Here is a 22348-nt window from a genome sequence, read left to right on the forward strand (position 1 = left end):
AAATGTGGTTAGCAAAAACTGAACAAAATGCAAGACATTACATGTTCATTTATAGTCAAGATATGTAATATGGAAAAACATTACAGCAAAAATAACTGTCTTGTTGCTTATGCCCATTCACAAAATTCAGCCCAAGAGCAAAAACATTTCTGTTGCTTCCAGAAAATACAGTTGCTTTGCAGAACATCTAAAAGAAGAAATCCCTTGTCATTATGCAGTGACCACTAGGGATGCTGGAGAAATTTGAGACAGATTAAAATGAGCTTGGATTTCTAAGTATCCAACCTGAGGAACCTACTCTCGAGTGCCACCCTCAGGCCATGCGGAGTCCATGGACTTTTGGATGATTTTATTTTTACTTTCCCAAAATTTATGCATATAAATCCATAAAAAAATACGCACGTTTCTGCTGAGGAAATGTTGAATGGAATGGGAGACAATACACTACATGTTACGTATTGGGGTAAATTATGTAAATACTTACATAAATACTTAAGGAAATATTTACATAATTATTTCCATATTTTTCCACAAGTTGAAAATTAGGGATGTACGAAAGTACCTTTGATGAAAGTTGATTTGCGGTTGGGGGGAGGCGCTCCGTCCCTCCCCCCAAAATTCTGGCCAGGGGGGAGGCGCCCCATCCCCCCCCCCAAATTCTGGCCGGGGGGAGGCGGCCCATCCCTCCCCCCTGAAATTCTGGCCGGGGGGGAGGCGCCCCGTCCCTCCCGCCACGAATCCTGTTCTACCGGGACTGCAAATGGCAGCGGCCATAGCCGCCGCCGTTTGCGTCTCTGCAGTCAGACATGATAGGCTACGTAAATGTTTACGTAGCCTATCACGGTATTTTTTTAAAATCTAGCCGTGATAGGCTACGTAAATGTTTACATAGCCTATCACGTTTTTTGTTTTTTGTTTTACTGGAAATGGCGGCGGCAGCAGCCGGTCAGAAGACCGGCCGCCGCAGCCGCTGCAGCCGCCGCCACCGCCAGGGACATTCACACAACATAAGTCCCGTCCCGGGGGGGGTGGGGAGGTGGCAGACCATTTCGCCACCAATTTCAGGGGGCCGAATGTGCTGGCATTCGGCCTCCCTGAGATTCGTGGTGAAATTCTCTGACATCCCTAAAAGAAATATTCACATCTGTCTGTGGGCGGAATGAAAGGTGTCTGACAATCCGCAAAACACAAACAGAGTGGATTTTACATAGTCCTTACATCCCTAGCAGATACCCTTCTCTAAAATTCCTTATCATTGACAGAGTGACCTGTTAAGGACACTTGAGAATCAGATTGTGGCATATGAAATAGTTTGAGCCCATTTACAGGGTTGGCAAGAGTATTTATGTGATGAGGAAGTGGCCATGATCCCATTCCCTCCAGCGTGCAGATAAATGTGACAGGTGATGCAGGCATGACATTCTTCTTGAATGCGAATTTATGCAATTCTTCTCCCACTCTAGTTTTGATGAAAGAGAATCACTCACATCATACCTGACCTTACACACATGCTGGAGAGGAAAGGAGGCTTGCTCTTCCCCCACCAAGCAAAAATTCTTACTGGCCCAGTAGATGTCTTACTGGTCTGTGGTCTCTTGATGCTCTACACTAGCAGTTGTTCATGTGAACTGCTGCAGTTTTGGCATGGTAAATTGCTACTAACATAGAAAGGTTGCAGTCCATACTGCATACCAGGATGTGTCACAATTTGTGCACAAAGCAAAAACTGCTGGAAATGGAACACAAACACCTCTACTTCATTAAAAGAAGTATACAGATTTTGTGGACTGGTCTACACAAAACTCTCATGCTGTCCTGCTTCAAGGTAATCATTTTGTACCTCTTTCATCATTATTGACTTGTTGTCCTTTCTTTCCTTTTTATTAAATAGTGAATTTCTGCCATTTTTTGTTTTCTTCAACCTGGTTAGTTGTTAATGCAAGAAGCATTCCTACTACAATTTAAGGCCCCCAAATCCATTTTGGGGGGCAAAGGGGATCACACTTGTTGAGGGATATAAAAGTACAAATGTGTAAAGAAAGGAATTAATAAGATAAAATAAACATACATACATACGAAACACAAGAAGCCTTAACCCCAGAAAGAGAAAAAGTGTATAGGAAACATGAAAATATTTCTTATGGACAATGAGAAACAAAAACGAAATGGAAATGTGAAAGAGTGTTGTTCCGGATACAAGTATGTAGGATCCAATACACTTAGGACATTGGGAAGTGAAAACTAGCATCCTGAATTAGGCCTCGAAAAATTTAGGATGCCAGTGTAATAGTGTTCTCTTATATACTGCCTTTAATATACAGGAGGTGTCACACAATGTAATAAACATACATCTGAGCCCTGTGTTGTGCAAAATTAGTTTCCCCAAATTCTGATCAAACACAGCTCCTGTGTTATAATGGCATCTCAAGGGAGATAACGGGGGTGTGTGTGTGTGTGTGTGTGAAGTTATGCCTTTTCTTTGTTGTGCCAAGTAATTTCTCAAATGAGAGTCTTATTTAACAGAAACTGTCTGTTCTAAAACATACTCAACTATGTCTGCATACAACCAGCTGCCAAGTAAAATCCTATCAAGGTGGCATATAATTTCTGAGAAAACCTGTGTCAAAGGGTGAGGAGAATTTTATCACACTTTGCTCTATAAGATGCTCAATAAGACATCCAAGGAAGATTTTCTTGGAACAGCCTTTGAGATTTAAGTAACTAGGCAAGTCTTCCCAATGGCTAACTTACTGAGAAAGAATACTCAGTTATACAGAGCATGCGACAAACCACCAGCGATATCATGTATATCATATTGAACACTTTCACAGCTTTGTGGTTTGCTGCTTCTGTTTGCTTGTGATGAGATACACCACCCTCCCTATTTGCATGAGTAGCCGCCACTAGCTGAGGTCAGAGATTACACAGTGGACAGAGCACAAACTAAGGAGACTGATGTGGGTGTGTGTGACATGGCTTGGTAATAGGACTGGGGAGTGGGGAGAGCTAAAGGAAGGTCCCATCAGAACAGCCTGCACAATTCAACAGCAACATTCACTAGGTGTCAGATTGCTTTTCAGAGCTTGGGAATGGCTATAGAATATGTAATGAAAAGGAAACAGACACATACCTCTGAGTGTTTTCTGCTGAGGGCCAAATCATTGGATCTCTGGTCAACGGTAATCAAGATGGGGGGGGGATTGAGATTAGGGCCATGGTACCGTTTTCCCAATGAAAAGTGTTGTCACATCTAGCTTGGCCCTGAGTAATCCAGCCAGCCTTCACACATCTGGGAAGAATAGGGGCAGGGCTTCCAGATCAGAGGCTGAAGTTTCCAGACAGGCTGAACCATTATTTATCTTTTTATAAATGCAGCAAGTAAGGTACAAGAGTTCTAGCATCTGATCTAGGGAAAGGGTGCCATTTTCGGATTCTAAAATGCCCAAGGCTGGTTCTGTTGTCTGTACCCAGACGGAATTTGGCAGAACATCAAGCACAGTGCAGGGTTCTTATACTAGATCAAGAAGCCCTATGCATTACCAATGGACCAAAGCAAGAGTTTCTGAAAGGAAGTCATATTAATTTCCATTGTTAGGTAAGAAACATACTTTTTGTGTGCATGGAAAGATGCATATGTGAAACTCTTTCCCTCATATTCAGCAAAAAACACACTCTCCTCCAGGTTGATGTGATACACTTCATTACCGGAGCATCTGCCGTACATTTTTTGCCACTGTTCTGGTGATTGTTGGCCTTCCCTGAAACACAAATAGGGGGGGGGGGGAAAGGAATCCGTGTTTTGCTTTGAAAATGGATGGTGGAAGTGTGATATGAATGGGCCCTCTTCTCCATCCTTGTTCATCATCACATAGCATTGATTAGTGGCGGCTGGTAACTCCAGTTCCAGAGGGGCCGTGAATCCATTCAGGGTTAGTTGCAACCAACCAGAACTCTAAAGGTGCTATCTTAGATGCTGAAACCATTTTGGGGATGAGTTTCAGCACCTTGGAAAGCACCTTCAGAGTGGAGTCACTAGCCACCACTGGATTGCCACCTGCAACAGTGCTATGAACTCCCTCATGGTCTGTTCCTCTGCAGAATACACAATAATGCATGGAGTGAGGTGAATTGTTTCCTTGCTGATACAAACCATTTTATTTTCTCCCCATCTGCTCCATTACCTTTTTACTTTATAACATTTTTCAATAAGATAAATTTTTTCTACTGTGACAGTCCAAAGGGGGTGATGTGTCATTTTGTGATACTCTATATAAAACAGTCTGTTTTATATGGGGGGGGGGGGACTGTGGTAAGAAACTAATACTACTAATAAATAATTTTTAAAATGACAAAACAACATTTTTCTATCTTATGTTAATTAATATCCATTTATTAAAGGAAATTTCTGGATTTTCATGGGCTCAGAATTCTGTATACACTTGACTGAGCATATTAATGCTAATGAAGCTACTTTTTTTTCCATTCATCGTTCTCCGCTGGCAGGCAGTGCTGTTTTCCATTTTGTTTCTCTTAGCAGGTGCCAAGGAAATGGGCACTGTTAATAGCTTGACATTTGCCTGCCTCTGTGCGTTGTGTGTTTCGTCCACCTTGGGGGATACTCAATTGCCATACAAAAGGCTAAACATCCCTGTGGGTAAATGTCAGCATTTTACAGCTACTTCCTCATAACTTTTTAGTTTTCTTAATTAGATAACAGCATTTACCTCAACACTTCATGGCTTAAAACAATTCTTAGGCAGAAATAGAGTCAAAGGAATTCTTCCACATAGGGTTGCCACCTTACTTCTGCCAGGCTCCCTTGCCTTTGAAAGCTGCATGACTACTAGAAACCTATCAGGCACAATTTTCCCCATCAGTGCATCTCTATGATGGGAAAAGCTGCAGCTGCTAATATTCTTTCCTGTCATGCAGGAAAGCACTGGAAACCCATCAGTAAAAAAAGAAAAACAACAAACAAGCTTGCACACCTATTTTTACAGACTCAAGTGGGGAAATGGTAATAGACCTTGTATAAAGATAATACGGGGCAGTATCCAAGCCTGCCCATGTTCCAGTGGGACCCATTGCTGGCACAATGGGAGGATAGCAGTTAAAAAAGCAATCAGAAATGAGGGGAAACACTCGTTTCTGGAATGGGACAGGTCAGCTGAATTTGCAGAAGGAAGCTCTGCTGAGCTTTCCTAATCGGGAAACAAGTGATTTTGCTTGATTCTGAGATTGTTTCTGGGGTTGTTTCCTCCCCAGAAACATTTGCCTCCCTGGAGCAAATCTCCACTCCTGCCTTTATCTAAGATTCAGGAATATGTGATTCCACAACCTGCTTCCAGCCTCTTAAACACCATTAAGAGACTGGCTCCATTATGTGTCTTCCAACCCTTTTGAGTATAAGAATTAATTTACAAAGAAGTTTTCAATATATTTAACTGTTCAACATAAATTAGAGAAATGATATGATTCTAATATAATCGATTTAAATGAAGTAGTGAAGGATGGTGGACCTCTGTAGGAGGAGCATTCCATGAAGTGGGTGCCAACACAGAAAAAGCTATGCTTTGCATCCCCATTCATCTCACCTCTGAAGAAAGAGGTTCACAGCAGCATCTCTAGAACTCAGAGGACAGGGAGGAACACACAGGACAAAGCAATACCCAAAGCAGCCAGGTAATAAACAGGTGGACTAATAAGAACCTTAATCCCAGGAATGATAGATAGGGTCAATAAATCAGCCAGTCTCCCTGAAGAGGTAATGCACTTGAAAACCCAGATTGTTCTACCAGTATGACAATGCAATGACACAGTTCAAAATATGGAGGAAGGTGGTCACTCTTCTGAATATGGTGTTTTTATTCCTCAGGAACAAAGAAAGCAACTGTAATTGATAGTCACTTGCCACATGCACATTCCATCCATTAGGAGTTTATACTTACTGTCCTCTTGAGGTATGAACTAACAAAGTGATGAGTGTAGATGTTGCTGGGCAAATACAGTTTAACGCTAACATTGCATATTTGAATTCCTCCTCACACACAACATGATCTGCAGTAAAAAAAAAAACACAACAACACAAAATAATTTTATTTAAGGCATGAGTGGTTTGCTTGGGAACCCACAGGCCAGAGTGGGCCTCTGAGGTAATTTTGTGCGGTCTCCAGAGGTCTTGCCGAAGTTGAACCAAGATATGGTAAAATGGTTCTCCACTGTTTCATGTGTAACAATTTTTTTTAAATGACAAGAAATAGATGTATTTCACAATGTTGTTATTACACCTTCCCTTTGCTTTTTGTACAGGATGACAACTGGTGGTTGTGCTCCATTTGTGGAATGCTCTTGCCAGGGATGCTCAACAGGCAACTATTCCGATGACTTTTCAGTGCCAGGCAAAGACCTTTTAAAAAAAATTCCCCAGGACTTTAAATATTTGCTGTATTGTTTTCATGCTGCTTTTATCCACTGCTCTCTTTTTGTATTCTTTTAGTGTTGCTTTTGCATAGGATTATTTTAACTTGAAAGTCACCCTTGAAATCTTGGGTTGGATCCAACTTCAAGCATGTCATTCCACTGATAGAACTGCTTCCATCAACAGAAGCACAAGTGGAGTGATTCCCCCTCCCCCACATGCAGCCCCTCACACACTCTCAAAATCTGCTCCAGGGGGCTGAGAAAAACTCTGGAGCAGTTTTTGGGGTGGTATGGAGAGGGAAGGAGAGAGGGGCAAAGTTCAGTTGCACTAGCAGATGTCCATTAGTGTTACATGGGATTTAGTGCATTTATACTGAAGGGTGGCATATACATTCTTAAAATAAAACAAGCAAAGAGATACTTGCAAGAAGTAAATGTAGAGGTTTGTTTAATGTGATGCATGTGTTCCCTCACTGGGAGGCTCTAATGTTAATTGCATTGACAAATGTGGCCCGTGACACAGTTCATTCTCCCACCTTAGGATTCAGCCATCTCATTCACATCTCAGCCTGTTGCATACATAGAGCAAAAACACACACATTGCAATTGCTATAGAAAACAGATGTCTGGAAGTCCCCTTCTAGGTTTGAAAAATGTAACATTTAGACTTCAATCCTATACTCATTTGTTGGGAGTAAGACCTACTGAACCCAAAGCGATTGACTTCTGAGTAGACATGTAAAGGATTGCACCATTTTACTTGCAGGTTAGTTAATGGATATTACTCAAACTTATAAAAGTATGGAAGCACAATTAGGAAAAAGAAACTTAGACCCAGTACTCAGTTAATATCTATCATTACCATATATTTTCTATATAAATACATCTCAAAAATTGTGATGGCAGTAATTAATTTCTGGAATACACACACACACGCATATTAAAAACATGGTCCATTCACACCGCAGGATCAACCCCCATGTGGAGAAAATTCCTGTAAAAGGAGGCATTTGGGCATGGTCAATTCATTGCATCTCCCTTCCCTTGTCTGGTCATTACCAGTGTTCCTTTTTTATCATGAATTTGTATTTTATTTTGAAACAAGGTTAACAAAATTAAGGCAACAAAAAGACGCATGTGCATGATAATAAATCACAATCACTAAAGAAAGAAATGGATCCACTAATTATAAATCTAAGTAGGAGCAAGTTCTACAACATATGAAAGGGGTTTGTGCAGGTATATGCCATTTTCTGTGTTTGTGCACAGTAATCAGAAAAAAAAGGCAACTGTATTTTGTTGGAACTTTATCAAAAGTTTGAAGTGCCTCAACATAGGCATAGATGAAGCAACATTGCTTTAGGAGCTACCAATGGTCTAACATGAAGAAATCCCTGATAGTAATCAGCAACTATGTTCCAAAATTCCTGCACTGTACAACATTCCCACCAAAGCTGAAAGTATGAGCCAATGTGACCACACCCCTTCCAACAATATTGACTGTAATTTGGATGTATTAGGTGAAGCCTTGCAGGAGAGTAATGTACCACCTACTCAGTTCCTTAATCTGCCTTCACCACATCCTTTTGTTGTCTTCTCCATGGTTGAAATTTAGTTTTCAGCAGGAACTTGAAAGGGAGCAGGCACTTATTTTTTGTGTGCACATTGCTCTGGAAGGTGCAGGTACATTTCTTGAGATATATAACTAAAGGCACAATCTTAGGGCTGGAGAAAGCTGAAAGTTATCATAGAATCATAGAATAGTAGGGTTGGAAGGGGCCTCCAAGGCCATCGAGTCCAAGCCCCTGCTCAATGCAGGAAGCTAAGTCAAAGCATCCCTGACAGATGGCTGTCCAGATTCATCTTGAATGCCTCCAGGGAGGGAGAGCCCACTACCTCGGTCATTGGTTCCATTGTCATATTGAATTAATAAAAATAAGCACTTTACCAAATTAGTTGTGAGGAAAAAAGGATAGATGAGATTTTAACTTGGCCCTTTAAACTTCTGAGCATGGAAGTCAATCTGTTTCTCATTAGGCATAAAAATTGGGGAGTAAAAGATCCCCCCCCACCCCGCCACCTGAAAGCTTGCTCTTGAATGACACTATATAAAACACTTATGTATTAAACTGACTTCAAAGGCAGAACAATTAAACTTTGGATGGATAACATCATGTAGGCTAGACGTCAACTGTGCCCCAGCACTAGCCCTAATGACGTTGCACTAGCATAAAGTAATGCTTGTGCAAAGTAGCTAGCATTGTCTACGGCAATCAGGAAAAAAACCCACTTATTCCTATTGCCCTAACCAGTGCTAATTAAGTTGCACAAGCACTGCTTGACACTAGTGCAATGTCATTAGTGCTAGAGCTGGGGAACAGTTGGATCCTACCCATAGATTTTTAAATGAGAAGCCATGCGATCTTTTAGGCATGTATTGTATGAATATAATTCTCCAAACTAAGTCCGGTAGCTGAAATGTGGTTTTAAAATTTCTAGTTAGATCCAATATACTTATTACAATATCCCTGCGATGTGTCTCCACCCCACAGCTGTAACATTTGCAATTTCCTACGCTGTGATGGTTTCATGACATCATGGGCACATTTGCACGAGATGCCAACCCATTGTGGCTGACAACCTATGCACTGTGGGTTGTTTTATGAACAACCCATGGTGTGTGGTTCGTGCACATGACAGACGATTGGGCTTGCCGTGGCTTGTTTCCCCTTCCTTCCCCTCTAGTCTTCCTGCTCGCTCTGGCACATATCCCAGCTGCCTTTGCAGCAGAATCCACATCCTATGATCCCTCGCACTCTCACTGCATCAGCAGCCTGTCTCTGGTCTGTCTGCTATGTACTAGGGGCATCTTCTTTTGCCTTTGCTGGCTCCCCCTTCTGTCCAGTGTTCTCAGCCCATTCCACCCCCTACCTCCCCGCACTCTTCTGCTCTCTGCCTTTGCAAGCAGCCCCCACTGATGAGCAAGAATACTCTTAATATGATAGCACCATAAGGGAAACAGACCATCCCTCTCACACATTCACCCAATGCACAAGGGGGTCAAGGGATCATGCTTCATAGCCCCATCCCTTCTTGCAAGCCATGTCTCCTGTTAACCAAGTGTTCAGTGGCTGTGTGAAGGGGCTCTCCATGCATACATATGTATGTGTCTAGAATTCTTCCTTGCAAAGAGGAGGCGGGTATCCTGATTGGTCCAGTATCCCACTTTACACAGAGAAGCTCTTTATACATACGTAAGTATGCATGTAGGGCCACTTCATACAGCTGCCAAACCAAACATCTGGCCTGTGTGTGCTTTGATAGCGGGGAGGTGAAGCTATGCAGCCTGAGCCCTTCAAATGTTCTTTCAATGCATGTGGGAGGTAGAGCGAATCTCACCTTTAATCACCTGGTACAATCTTCTAAATGTTAAATTGGTGGCAGTGGCAACTTATCACAGAGAAGGTAATTGCACTGGTAGCAATTGCCTTTAGGTTGTGATAGCACATATCACAGCCTAAACAAGTCTCCAATCCAACAGTGTTCATTTCTCTCTCATTTATGATCTAGGTAGTTAAACCACCTCAAGTATATACTTACATCAATGTAAACTGACCCTGGCGTCCAATGAAGGAATAAGATTACTTCCAGTTCCAGTGACATGATGCTTTTCAGTGTAACTTACTTAAAGACAGTGACGCCCTGTCTCACAGAAGCCAATTGAATAAATGCAAATATGCTTTCTTAATTATTTTTTGGACAGAGATTATATTGCCTCTAAAATGCAGCCATCAAGTTTCTCATTCTACAGCTTGCACAATCTATGTGTATAATCTTTCCTTTCTATAACACCAGAAACAGGAGTTTTAAAATTGTTGGCATAACTAGTAATAGTTTTGGTTATTATTATATTTTTCATAATCTATCTTCAGAACAATCTCCCAGTTTTATCCCTAAATTGCTTTTTGAGAAGTATGATTTTTGTCAGTAGGATTATCTCATTTTCACATTACCATTAGTATTGATCTCCACTAACTTAATCCACATCTCAGTTTGAGAGAAAAAACACTAATCCAGTCACAGTTGGGCTTCTGAGTTAGATTTCTTTTTCTCATTCATATACCACAAAGTATTTTATTTCAAAACTGTACATAGGCAGAAATAGATAAAGACCTCTCCATTTCGAATAGGTTTTGCTACAGTTATTGGATTGTTCTAGAGGTATTATTCAGAAACCAGGTAAATAGATAGACAAACATTCTGGGCCCATGGGCACATTTAGCAATTTGAAAAACTGTCCTGGACACCGCCACAAAATGGCCACCATGGGAGGCATGGCTAGTCACAACACTAAGTAGCCTATCCAAAAGACTGAGTACAAGACAGAGGTGGGGTCTCAGCCACAACACCCTACTGCCAGTAAGAAAATATGTTAACTCTTTTAAGAAGCAGGAGGGGCAGGGCACCTTGGTGGGCACCCAGAAAGGTATCCAGAGGCTTCAATTGCCCACCCCTGCAATACACATACACGTTCTTATTTGAAACCTCTATTGCCTCTTATGTATTGTATAAAACAGTGACATAACCTTAAGCTTTTATATGTGACATGTATGTGCTGTGACATGTCTCTATTTGATATGATTTTTACTGTTATGGCAATATTTCAGGAGAGTTATTCTGTGCACCATGGATACAGTTAGCTAGCGAGAGGTGGCCTGTGGCAAACTGGTTTTGTGGGATCGGTTCCAGCTCCTTCCTCCTGATGAAGTGGACAAGGTGTTTTCATCTGTAAAGCTGACCACCTGCTTACTTGATCCCCACCCATCTTGTCTCATTACAAGCTGCAGAGAGAGATTGGATGAGGGGATCAGAGAGGTGGTGAACGCCTCTCTTGAGGAGGGAGTGATGCCATAGCCATCAAGGAGGCAGTGATAAGACCACTCTTTAAAAAGCCCTCCTTGGATCCCCAAGTCTTGAACAACTTTCACCCAGTTTTGAATCTGCCATTTTTAGGCAAGGTGATTGAGCAGGTGGTGGCGATGCAGTTGAAGGCACACTTGGAAGAAGCCGATTATCTAGATCCATTTCAATTGGGTTTCAGGCCTGGGCATGGGACAGAAACGGCCTTGGTCGCCTTGGTGGATGATATAAGGAGGGCTTTGGATATGGGTGAATGCTCCTTCCTTGTTCTCCTCGACCTCTCAGTGGCTTTTGATACCATTGACCACGGTATCCTCCTGGGCTGCCTGGAGGGGTTGGGCATTGGAGACACTGTATTACGGTGGCTCTGGTCCTTCCTCTCTGGCAGGTACCAGAGGGTAGCTCTAGGGGAGGAGGTTTCGGACCTGTGGCTATTCACTTGTGGGGTGCCACAGGGTTCCGTCATCTCCCCAGTGCTATTTAACATCTATGTGAAGCCAGTGGGGGCTATCATCAGGAGGTTTGGGGTGCGGTGTCATCAATATGCAAATGACACGCAGCTCTACCTCTCATTCAAATTTTCACCAAACCAAGGTTGGCTGTAGAATCACTGTCCAGATGTCTGGAGATGGTGAGTGGCTGGATGGGGAGGAATAAGCTAAGCTGAACCCTAACAAGACAAAGGTACTTTTGGTGGGAGACAAGAGGAGGTTGGGGGATGTTGACCTGGTGTTGAATGGGGGTACAGCTACCCTTAAAAGATCAGGTCCACAGCCTGGGGGTCATTTTAGACTCCCAGCTGTCAATGGAGGCTCAGGTATCAGCTGTGAGCTGGACAGCGCTGTACCATCTCCATCTGATATGGCAGCTGTGCCCTTACCTCCCTAACTGTCTGCTCCCATTGGTAGTACATGCCTTGGTCTCCTCCCGTCTAGACTACTGTAATGCGCTCTACGTGGGGTTACCCTTGAAGATGGTTCGGAAGCTGCAGCTGGTGCAGAATGTGGCAGCTGACCTGATTAAAGGCAACTGCCGGCGTGATCACATCACTCTGGTGCTGAAGGAGTTGCACTGGTTACCAGTTGTTTTCCGGGCCAAATTCAAGGTGTTGGTTTTGACCTTTAAAACCCCTCCATGCTTCTCCAGCCCTGCATCTGTGGCTAGACAGTCGGTTTCAGCTGTCTAGCCATGGGATGGTGGAGCAGGGGAGGAGGCTACCGGATGACACACTGGATGTGTCGTACCAGCATTTATTTGTTTATTATTAAATTTATTAATCGCCCATCTGGCTGGTCACCCAGCCACTCTGGGCGATGTACAACATACAATAAAAACAGTTTAAAACAATAAAATTCTACAATAAAAACATTTCCTAAAATACCCTAACCCACCCCAAATGCCTGCCTGAACAACAACGTTTTTAATGCACGACGGAAGCTCATTAAAGAGGGGGCATGACGGAGTTCCCTAGGGAGGGAGTTCCACAGAGTGGGGGCCACCACAGAAAAGGCCCTCTCCCTCATCCCCACCAGTCTAGCTGTCCTGGCTGATGGGACAGAGAGAAGGCCAACCGAGGCTGATCTTGTTAAGCGGCCTGTCTGGTGCTGCTGGAGGCGCTCCTTAAGATAGGCTGGGCTGGAACCATATAGGGTTTTAAAGGTCAAAACCAACACCTTGAATTTGGCCCGGAAAACAACTGGTAACCAGTGCAACTCCTTCAGCACTGGAGTGATGTGATCTCGCCGGCGGCTGCCTTTAATCAGGCGAGCCGCCGCATTCTGTACCAGCTGCAGTTTCCGAACCGTCTTCAAGGGTAACCCCACATACAGCGCATTATAGTAGTCTAAATGAGAGGAGACCAGGGCATGTACTACCGATGGGAGCAGATGGTCGGGAAGGAAGGGGCGCAGCCTCCGTATCAGATGGAGTTGATACAGCGCTGTCCAGCTCACACCTGACACCTGAGCCTCCATGGACAGCTGGGAGTCCAAAATGACCCCCAGGCTGCGGACCTGGTCTTTCAAGGGTAGCCGTACCCCATTCAACACCAGGTCAACATCCCCCAGCCTCCTCTTGTCTCCCACCAAAAGTACCTCGGTCTTGTCAGGGTTCAGCTTCAGCCTATTCCTCCCCATCCAGCCACTCACCGTCTCCAGACATTTGGACAGGGATTCTACGGCCAAACTTGGTGAAGATTTAAACGAGAGGTAGAGCTGCGTGTCATCCGCATATTGATGACACTGCACCCCAAACCTCCTGATGATAGCCCCCAGCGGCTTCACATAGATGTTAAATAGCATCGGGGAGAGGATGGAACCCTGTGGCACCCCACAAGTAAGTGACCATGGGTCCGAAACCTCCTCTCCCAGTGCTACCCTCTGGTACCTGCCGGAGAGGAAGGACTGGAACCACCGCAATACGGTGTCCCCAATGCCCAACCCCTCCAGGCGGTCCAGGAGGATACCGTGGTCAACGGTATCGAAAGCCGCTGAGAGGTCGAGGAGAACAAGGAAGGAGCATTCACCCCTATCCTGAGCCCTCCTCATATCATCTACCAAGGCGACCAAGGCTGTTTCTGTCCCATGCCCAGGCCTGAAGCCCGACTGAAATGGGTCTAGATAATCAGTTTCTTCCAAGTGTGCCTTCAACTGCATCGCTACCACCCGCTCAATCACCTTGCCCAAAAATGGCAGATTTGAGACTGGGCGAAAGTTGTTCAGAACTTAAGGATCCAAGGAGGGCTTCTTTAAGAGCGGTCTTATCACTGCCTCCTTGAGGGCTGATGGCATCACTCCCTCCTCAAGGGAGGCGTTCACCACTGCCTTGATCCCCTCACCCAGTCTCTCTCTGCAGCTCATAATGAGCCAAGATAGGCAAGGATCAAGTAAGCGGGTGGTCGGCCGTACTGATGAAAGCACCTTGTCCACTTCATCAGGAGGAAGAATCTGGAACCGATCCCACAAAACCGGTTTGCCACAGGCCGCCTCTTGCTCACTAACTGTATCCACAGTGTGCAGAGTAACACACCTAATCTGATCAGTTTTATCTGCAAAGTGCCTTGCCAAGGCCTCACAGGAGGCCTTAGAATGCTCCAGTGGTTCTGGAGCCACAGGACCGACCAGGCTCCGGACCACTTGGAACAGCCTCCTGGGACAGCACTCTGCAGACGTGATGGAGGCAGCATAATATTCCTTTTTTGCTGCCTTCACCGCCACGTGATAGGCTGAAGATACAGCTCTAGCCCGTGTCTGATCGTCTTTGGAGCGAGACTTCCGCCACCGGCGCTCTAGCCGTCTCACCTCCTGTTTCAGACAGAGCTCGTAACCGCGGATTGAACCATGGTGCAGTCCGAGCCCTGTTCAGGGGGAGAGGGCGTTTCGGAGCCACCTGATCTAATGCCCCAGTGATTGCGGCATTCCAGCCACCCACCAGGGTCTCGACCAAGTGGCCGTTGGCATGCCCCAGAGAATCCCCAAGTGCGTTCAGGAATCCATTTGGATCTATAAGACGCCTGGGGCGGACCATTTTAATGGGTCCTCCACCCCTGCGGAGGGGTTGTGGAACCGAGAAGTCCAACGTCACCAGATAGTGATCTGACCATGACAAGGGGTTGGTGGATATACCCCCAACTTCCAGAAACAAACACAACGTCTAGTGCATGACCGGCTACATGGGTGGGCCCAGTTAGAATACGGTGAAGCTCCCAGGAGGCCATGGTCTCCATGAAGTCTCCATGAAGTCCCGAGGTGCTCCTGTGAGGATGGCCTCTGAATGTACGTTGAAGTCCCCCAACACCAGTAAGTTAGGGGACTGTACACGTACATCAGAGACCACCTCAAGCACCTCGGCCAGGGAGTCAGTCGTGCAGCAGGGTGGACGGTACACGAGCAGAATCCCCAGACTGCCCTTCGGGCCCAACCTCCAGTACATGCACTCAGCAACCTTGGTCTCCCAGAGAGGGCGTCTGGTGAAGACCAAGGACTCTCGGTAGATAACAGCCACTCCCCCTCCCCGATCCCCAGACCTTGGCTGCTGTGCATACGAAAATCCAGCTGGACACATGGCTGCAAGGGTTGGAGCAGCAGCCTCGGCCAGCCAGGTCTCCGTAATACATGCCAGGTCTGCACCTTCATCCAGGATCATGTCATGGACGAGGGAGGTTTTCTGGGTAACAGACCTGGCATTGCAGAGCAGCAAACGAAGGCCAGAAGATGGGGTCACGCCTCCTCCAGCCATCCTTTGGCTCTGGACAGGCCCGGAGCAGGGGACAGATACTACACATCTCTCCCTTGTTCCCCTTACCTGGCATGGCCTGCCCCTAGCACTCTGCCAGCGCCTGCCGCCCAGCCTCGGTATCTTCTGGCCCCCAACACTCCCCCCACTGCCTCCATCAGGTGGACACATGCCTCCTCGCTCCTGCCTATCAGGCAGGCTACCCACCCCTAAAACCACAACAAAATCCCCCAGGAAAAGGAAAACACACACACACACAAAACAATTAAAAATCCCCTTAAAAATAATGCCAGGCCGGAGTCCACAGGGAAGGCCAGGTGGTGGTGGTGGTGGCGGTGGTGGCGGCAGCAGCGGCAGCAGCAGCCGCCACAGGCCCAGCAGCAGCAGGCGCGCCTCTTCCCCGGTGATGGTGGTGGCCCCTCTTGCAGGCCCTGGCTCTCCTGCAGGCCCTGGCTCTCCCAGGCCACCTCAGCCAGCCAGCTTATGTAGCTCCTCCAGGGAGGGCAAGTGGAGCAGCACAGCTGGCTTGGTACCTGGGGGCCTGGTCCTGCAGGTACTGGCAGTCTGCCAGGCAGAAGTCTCCAGGGAAGGCCTGGTGGTGGTGGCGGCGGCGGCGGCGGCAGCAGGTCCGGCGGCAGCAGGCCCGGCGGCAGCAGGCCCGGCAGCAGCAGGCCCGCCTCTTCCCCGGTGGTGGTGGCCTCTCCTGCAGGCCCTGGCTCTCCCAGGCCACCTCAGCCAGCCAGCTTATGTAGCCCCTCCAGAGAGGGCAGGTGGAGCAGCACAGCTGGCTCGGTACCTGGGGGCCTGGTCCTGCAGGGACTGGCGGTCTGCCAAGCAGAAGTCTCCAGGGAAGGCCTGGTGGTGGTGGTGGCGGTGGCGGCGGCGGCAGCAGCGGCGGCAGCAGGCCCAGTAGCAGCAGGCCCAGCAGCAGCAGGCCCACCTCTTCCCCAGTGGTGGTGGTGGTGGCGGCCTCTCCTGCAGGCCCTGGCTTTCCACCCTCCGCACCCTGGAATGCCCCCCCCCCGGGAATGCCCTGTTTCGGCCGTTCCATGCTCTTCTTGTGAGCACGGAGCATGGGGCTTTTCCGCGGTGCCTGTGAGGCAGTGCGGAAGCAGGGAAGGTCAGTTCTCCAGGAACCAACCTCGGAGCACAGGCTCTGAGGTCGGTTCCCAGAAAACAAGATATCCTATGACCATCTAGCTGCTGACTAGCAGACATAGGATTGGTCCCTTAATCTTATTAGTACTAGAAACATTAGTTATTATCTTATTAGTACTAGAAACATTAGCTATTTACTTTACAGATTTATGGGATATGCAGGTACAGTATATGCATCTCACTTTGTATGATTAGGAACATAAAGTAATTTCCGCCCTTGATATGCAATTTTTATTTTTCCACCTTCTAATGTTTTTAGATCTTTGCATTGCTGGTGCTTTTTACCCTGGTTTTTACTTTGGTTTACTTTTCCATTAATTTGTTTTAAACTTAAGGTTTTTATATTATGTTTTACTATGTTATTGTATTTTATGGTATTTTGTTTTGTAAACTGTCCAGAGAGCTTGCCTATTGGGTGGTATAGAAATGTAACAATTAAATGCATAAAAATAAATAAATATTCACTGTTTGCCCCCTTACCTCATATTATACACACTATTTTGATTTCAGTGAAGCTGGATTAAGTTTTTCTTTCAATAAGGGTACACCAATATGTTATGGAGCACACACATGGCTGCCAGTCAAAATGGTAGCCTAATAGCATTACTCCCTCTCCTTCCATAACATTTAATGCAACATATCCCTTATCCTCATGTCATTTTGATATTTGTTGTTGTTTATTCAATCAGTTGCTTCCGAATCTTCGTGACTTCATGGACCAGCCCACGCCAGAGCTTCCTGTCGGCCAGTTGAATCCATTACCTCCAGAATATCATCCATCCATCTAGCCCTTGGTCGGCCCTCCTTCTTTGGCTTTCCACTTTCCCTAGCATCAGCATCTTCTCCAGGGTATCCTGTCTTCTCATTATGTGGCCAAAGTACTTCAGTTTTGCCTTTAATATCATTCCCTCAAGTGAGCACTCTGGCTTTATTTCCTAGAGTATGGACTGGTTTGATCTTCTTGCAGTCCAAGGCATTTTGATATACAGCTACTCATTCCCATCAGCTAATGATGTTGGGACAAAAAGAAAATTGAAAATTGAACTAGACTAGGCATTACAAAGGGGAAGGATAGGACTCAACTCTAAGCTGCCATCTTTGACACCGGCCTATGGTGGTGGTGTTTAATTTCCCCCCCCCAGTAATGTATAGTTACAATTAAATGCATAAAAATAAATAAATATTCACTGTTTGCCCCCTTACCTCATATTATACACACTATTTTGATTTCAGTGAAGCTGGATTAAGTTTTTCTTTCAATAAGGGTACACCAACATGTACCCCTACTTGCCTTATTGTACCATGTTACCAAATTATGATTTTGAAATGAGATGTTATGTAAATTGGCAGATGGGGAACAGCTCATTAAAGCATATGTCCAGTTACTTTGAATGATAATATCATGAGTTTCTTTTTTTTAAGGGACTGATATTGGCAAAATTTAATGGGAGAAAATGCATTGAGCAGGGGGTTGGGCTCGATGGCCTTGTAGGCCCCTTCCAACCCTACTATTCTATGATTCTATGATTCTATGAAAAAGATACGACCCAGTAATAAAAATAGGAAAACATTAATTTAGTACATTTCATGAACCACAGAGACTGATGCAATTCTGTAACGGATAATTTCTACTTCTTTTTCATCTCTGCACTTAGCTGCTGGATCAGTTCAGTGAATTAAGCATTTAGACATCTGGGGAAAAAATTGCTTTTGCCAATATCGGAAGATGAGCATGGTCGTCCCATTCTGCTGGGCTCATGCAATGGATACAAGTGCACGGTATTCTCAGCAGTGAAGTTAATGGGGAATTCCCTGACTACAATAAGCTTCAAATGTGTACTGGAGTACCATGTGGTTCCTACCTTATGGCAGAGGAAAGGTGTGCACTGGATGGCCTTTCAGTCACTTTCTGTCTTATACCAGTGAGGCTGAGAACCCAGAGGGTTCCAAGCAAATGGTAAATGGGGACTCAGTTCGAGATACAAGACACCACTCCACAGTTAGCAGGGAACAGATACTGGTTTGAGTGAGCAAAATCCAGATGGCAGAGTAAGTCTTGAGCAAGGCAAACACTGCCTGAGATCTGAGCTCAACTAAGCATTGAAATAGCAGAACGGACCTGTTGAATAGCCCTGTAGCTTAACCAATAGCCAGCAAGGTTTTAAAGCTTAAAGAGGACAGAGTCCAGCCTGGGAGCTTTGCACTCTAACATTAGGGATGTACAAGAATTTTGTTCCTGTTTGCAAATCATGCGGACATGTCTTGTTCACACCCCTTAATGTTAGCAGGAACACAATTATCGGGAAATGTTCGCAGTTGCCTAAGCTTGCATTCACTTTTGAAAATGCACACCCCTGAAAATGTGCATTTGCTCAAATCACATTCATGCTCTAGCCTATGGGGAAAATGTGTACTTTGGTCAGGAAAAATGTGCATTTTTTAAAATGCATATTTTTCCAGTTGGGAAAAATTGTGCACATTTTTCCCAATTAAAGCAAACAAACCATGCTCACATTTGGGAACACAAACAAGATGAAACAGCTTCAAGGAAGCTTCAAGGAAAGAATTCAGAGAACCTCAACGAACTCTAACACTGCAAGAAGACTGTTCAGAAACTGCAGGTGCAATGTGATCCTAGGCAGGTTTACTCAGAAGTAAATTTCTCTGTGTTTAAAGGTACTTACTATGAGGTAAGTGTGTATAGGGTTGCATCTTCACTGAAGAATGTGGCTGCTAGATTGCGAACCACTACTGGGCATTATGGGGGTTGGACTCGATGGTCTTATAGGCCCCTTCCAACCCTACTATTCTATGATTCTATGAGTCTAAGTTGCCCATCCCTATCTAGCATTGCTGAGTGGTCTCTTTCTTGTTGAGGGCTTATCAGCCTTCCCCAACCCAGTGCCCTCCAGAAGTTTCCTTCACTTCCCATCACACCAAGCCAGCATGTACAATAGCCAGGAATTCTGGGAGTCATGGTCCAGAACAAGTGGAGTTCACCAGGTTGGAGAAGCCTGGCTGACATGGTAGTGAGGGGCCTTGGGTATCTAGTAAGATGGTAGGGCTCTGGATTCTATTTCCACACTTGAGGATGCTGAGGACCAAACTAGATGTTACATAGAATCACATTAAAAAAAGCTCTCATTTTTCAAAAAAGCTGAAATGCCATGGGAGGTGGGAGTGGGGGGTCCAGATTTGATTATAGTGGGGACAAGAGGGTGTACCTAATGCTTTTAATCAGGGTGAAAGTTGTGGCACCCTCCTAGCTTTTCCCTGGCAGCCTAAAACTCTGACCTCAGTGCTGAGCCAAGTGTCAAGTTCTCTCTCTTTCCAGTTGTGACAGAAGGAAAATAAAGATGGCTACCTTAGAAAGATGTTGTAAGGATTACAATGCATGTGAACTGCCATCAGCACTTAGCAAAAGCACTATGTGCATATGCAGTATAATCACTGCCCACTGGTTCACACTACCCTTGCTCCATATGTGCCCAATCATGGGGATTGGATTGCTTGCATGAAGGGAAAGCAACTATGTGAACTGATCCTTTGGGAAATGAAAACACACACACACACACACACACACACACACACCTAGTGTTAACAGCATCCTGATATGATTTAATACCAAGTCTATAGTTTTCACAAATGTCTTGATCAAGCAGATACAACTGCAGTATATTTGTAGTTGATTAATGTATGAGAGCAAGTGGACACTTCATATGATTTTACACCCATTTGATGACAGAGGTGGCCACTTTAAATGAAGTTTGTCATTATAAAGACTGTTTACTAATTTTTATTATTTCAATTAGCAAGGAATAGTGTTTCTGAAAATCATAAATATAAAGGGCATATTTGCAATAAAGCTGTTAAATCAAACTGAGAAATTTCACTGCAGAATTATGGACTTATCCTGCAGAAGGATTTGCAGGAGCTGTAACAAAAGGATAATAAAAAAAGGGGAGAAAACAAACAGGAAAATCATTTCCTTCAGCTGGAAATAATAAATCAGTCAAACTCTTAATCTTAAAAATAAAATGGAATTTCTGAAGGCTGCAACAAACAATTTGTTATTTTGCTTTGAGTACTTCACACACTGCTAAATTCATTTTCCTAAGAATAAAGAAATCAATCAGTTTTACTTTCTATGTTTTGCCTTACATGTAAAAGTAAAAATGATTTCCCACAGGCACAATAACAAATGTAAGTTATCAACAAAGGTGTGTGTGTATGTATGTATATATGTCTGTCTATCTATCTATCTATCTATCTATCTATCTACACACACACACACACCCCTCCAGTGCCAAAGCAAATTATGTTTTAAAGGATGTTGTAAACAGAAAATAGTATTGTGCAATGGTTGCAAAAATATTGAGGGAATAGTTAAGCTTAGATGAAGAGGCTTCCAAATACTATAATGTTTCACACACATTCTTTCATCTACCCTTCTTCTGCTGCTTTTGAATCGTAGTCAGAATGTTTGTTCCTCGAGTGCAACCAGGTTCACAGTTGCAAGTGCATCACTTGATCTTTCACCACTTGAAAATGCTCGGTTGAGGATGTGGGCTGGTTCCATTGAAAATCATTGTAATGAGTTTGCACAGGACGATATACCAATTTTACCTGTGTTGATTAAACCTGTGATGGCACATTCACACATGCAGGTATTCTCCGGCCAGGAGAACAATAATGACTGGCCTCACCATAGGAAAGCTGCTGCCGCGCCACTATTTCTGTAAGGTAAGAATGATTGGGGGTTGGACTCGATGGCCTTGTAGGCCCCTTCCAACCCTACTATTCTATGATTCTATGAAGTAGTCTTGTAAGGATTCTTTTTGTCCCTTGGCACTTTTTTTTTTTTTCATTTGGTATAGAGATATTATGAGGGTTATGCATGTATGGGGGAGGGACAGCTTTTGGGGTGCAGGGGAGTTTAAGGGCTGTGAGAGCCTATTAGCATGGCATGCAGAAGGGGACTTAAGGGATAAGTGGGGATAATGCTTTAATGTGTACCTGGGAAAGTAGTGGAGCAAGATTTATTGTATTAGAAGCTTGCTAGATGCCATATATAAATTGATAAGACATGTCTTGATAACCTCCCAACCATCTGTATCTGAGCATGTGGAGTGATTCTGAGCGTGTGGAGACAGTTAGCAGCTCAGATTCAGACTGGGAACAGTCAGAACAGGGGAGGTTTCCTCCCTAGTGAGCTCAGATATGGATAGGCATTCTTCTCAGGAACTCGGCTTGCAGACCTGAAGGCCCTCCCCTTTCCTCCCCCTTGAGAACCTAGGTCTCGGAGGATGAGGAGAGTGCGGGGTGTGACCTGAGGGATGCTAGAGTCTGGCACAGAGCAAAGTGGGAAAAGCTAGAGGCGGAGCTCAGACGTTCAACCCGGTTGGCTATGCATGATAGCCTATGTAGGGGGGCACAGCTGTAAGGGAGGGGCATTCCCACTGTAGTTATTCTGGCCAGAAAGTTCTTGTTCAAACTGCTGGCAATGTCTCTGATTCCCACTTGGCTCCTCTATTGATATTTGTAATTGTGTGGAGTAGCTGTTTTCCTTTGTAGTCTGACAGTCTCTGAGGAATTGCATTAGTAAGGAACCCGGTAG

General features: G+C 44.9%; 1 protein-coding gene across 1 annotated transcript in view; it reads right to left on the reverse strand.

Moving 5' to 3' along the window:
• The window catches only part of KCNT2 (potassium sodium-activated channel subfamily T member 2), a 337774-nt gene that overhangs the window by 69663 nt on the left and 245763 nt on the right, over positions 1-22348 (reverse strand). The window contains exons 15-16 of the mRNA XM_084851494.1: positions 5949-6057; positions 3609-3758 (exon numbers count right to left, since the gene is read on the reverse strand). Coding sequence (XP_084707620.1) covers positions 3609-3758; positions 5949-6057 — 259 coding nt within the window. The remainder of the gene's footprint in view (positions 1-3608; positions 3759-5948; positions 6058-22348) is intronic.

Source organism: Heloderma suspectum, chromosome 4, assembly GCF_057233095.1.
Source record: "Heloderma suspectum isolate Gila_16-S chromosome 4, 16-S_ref, whole genome shotgun sequence".
Classification (NCBI taxonomy): domain Eukaryota; kingdom Metazoa; phylum Chordata; class Lepidosauria; order Squamata; family Helodermatidae; genus Heloderma; species Heloderma suspectum.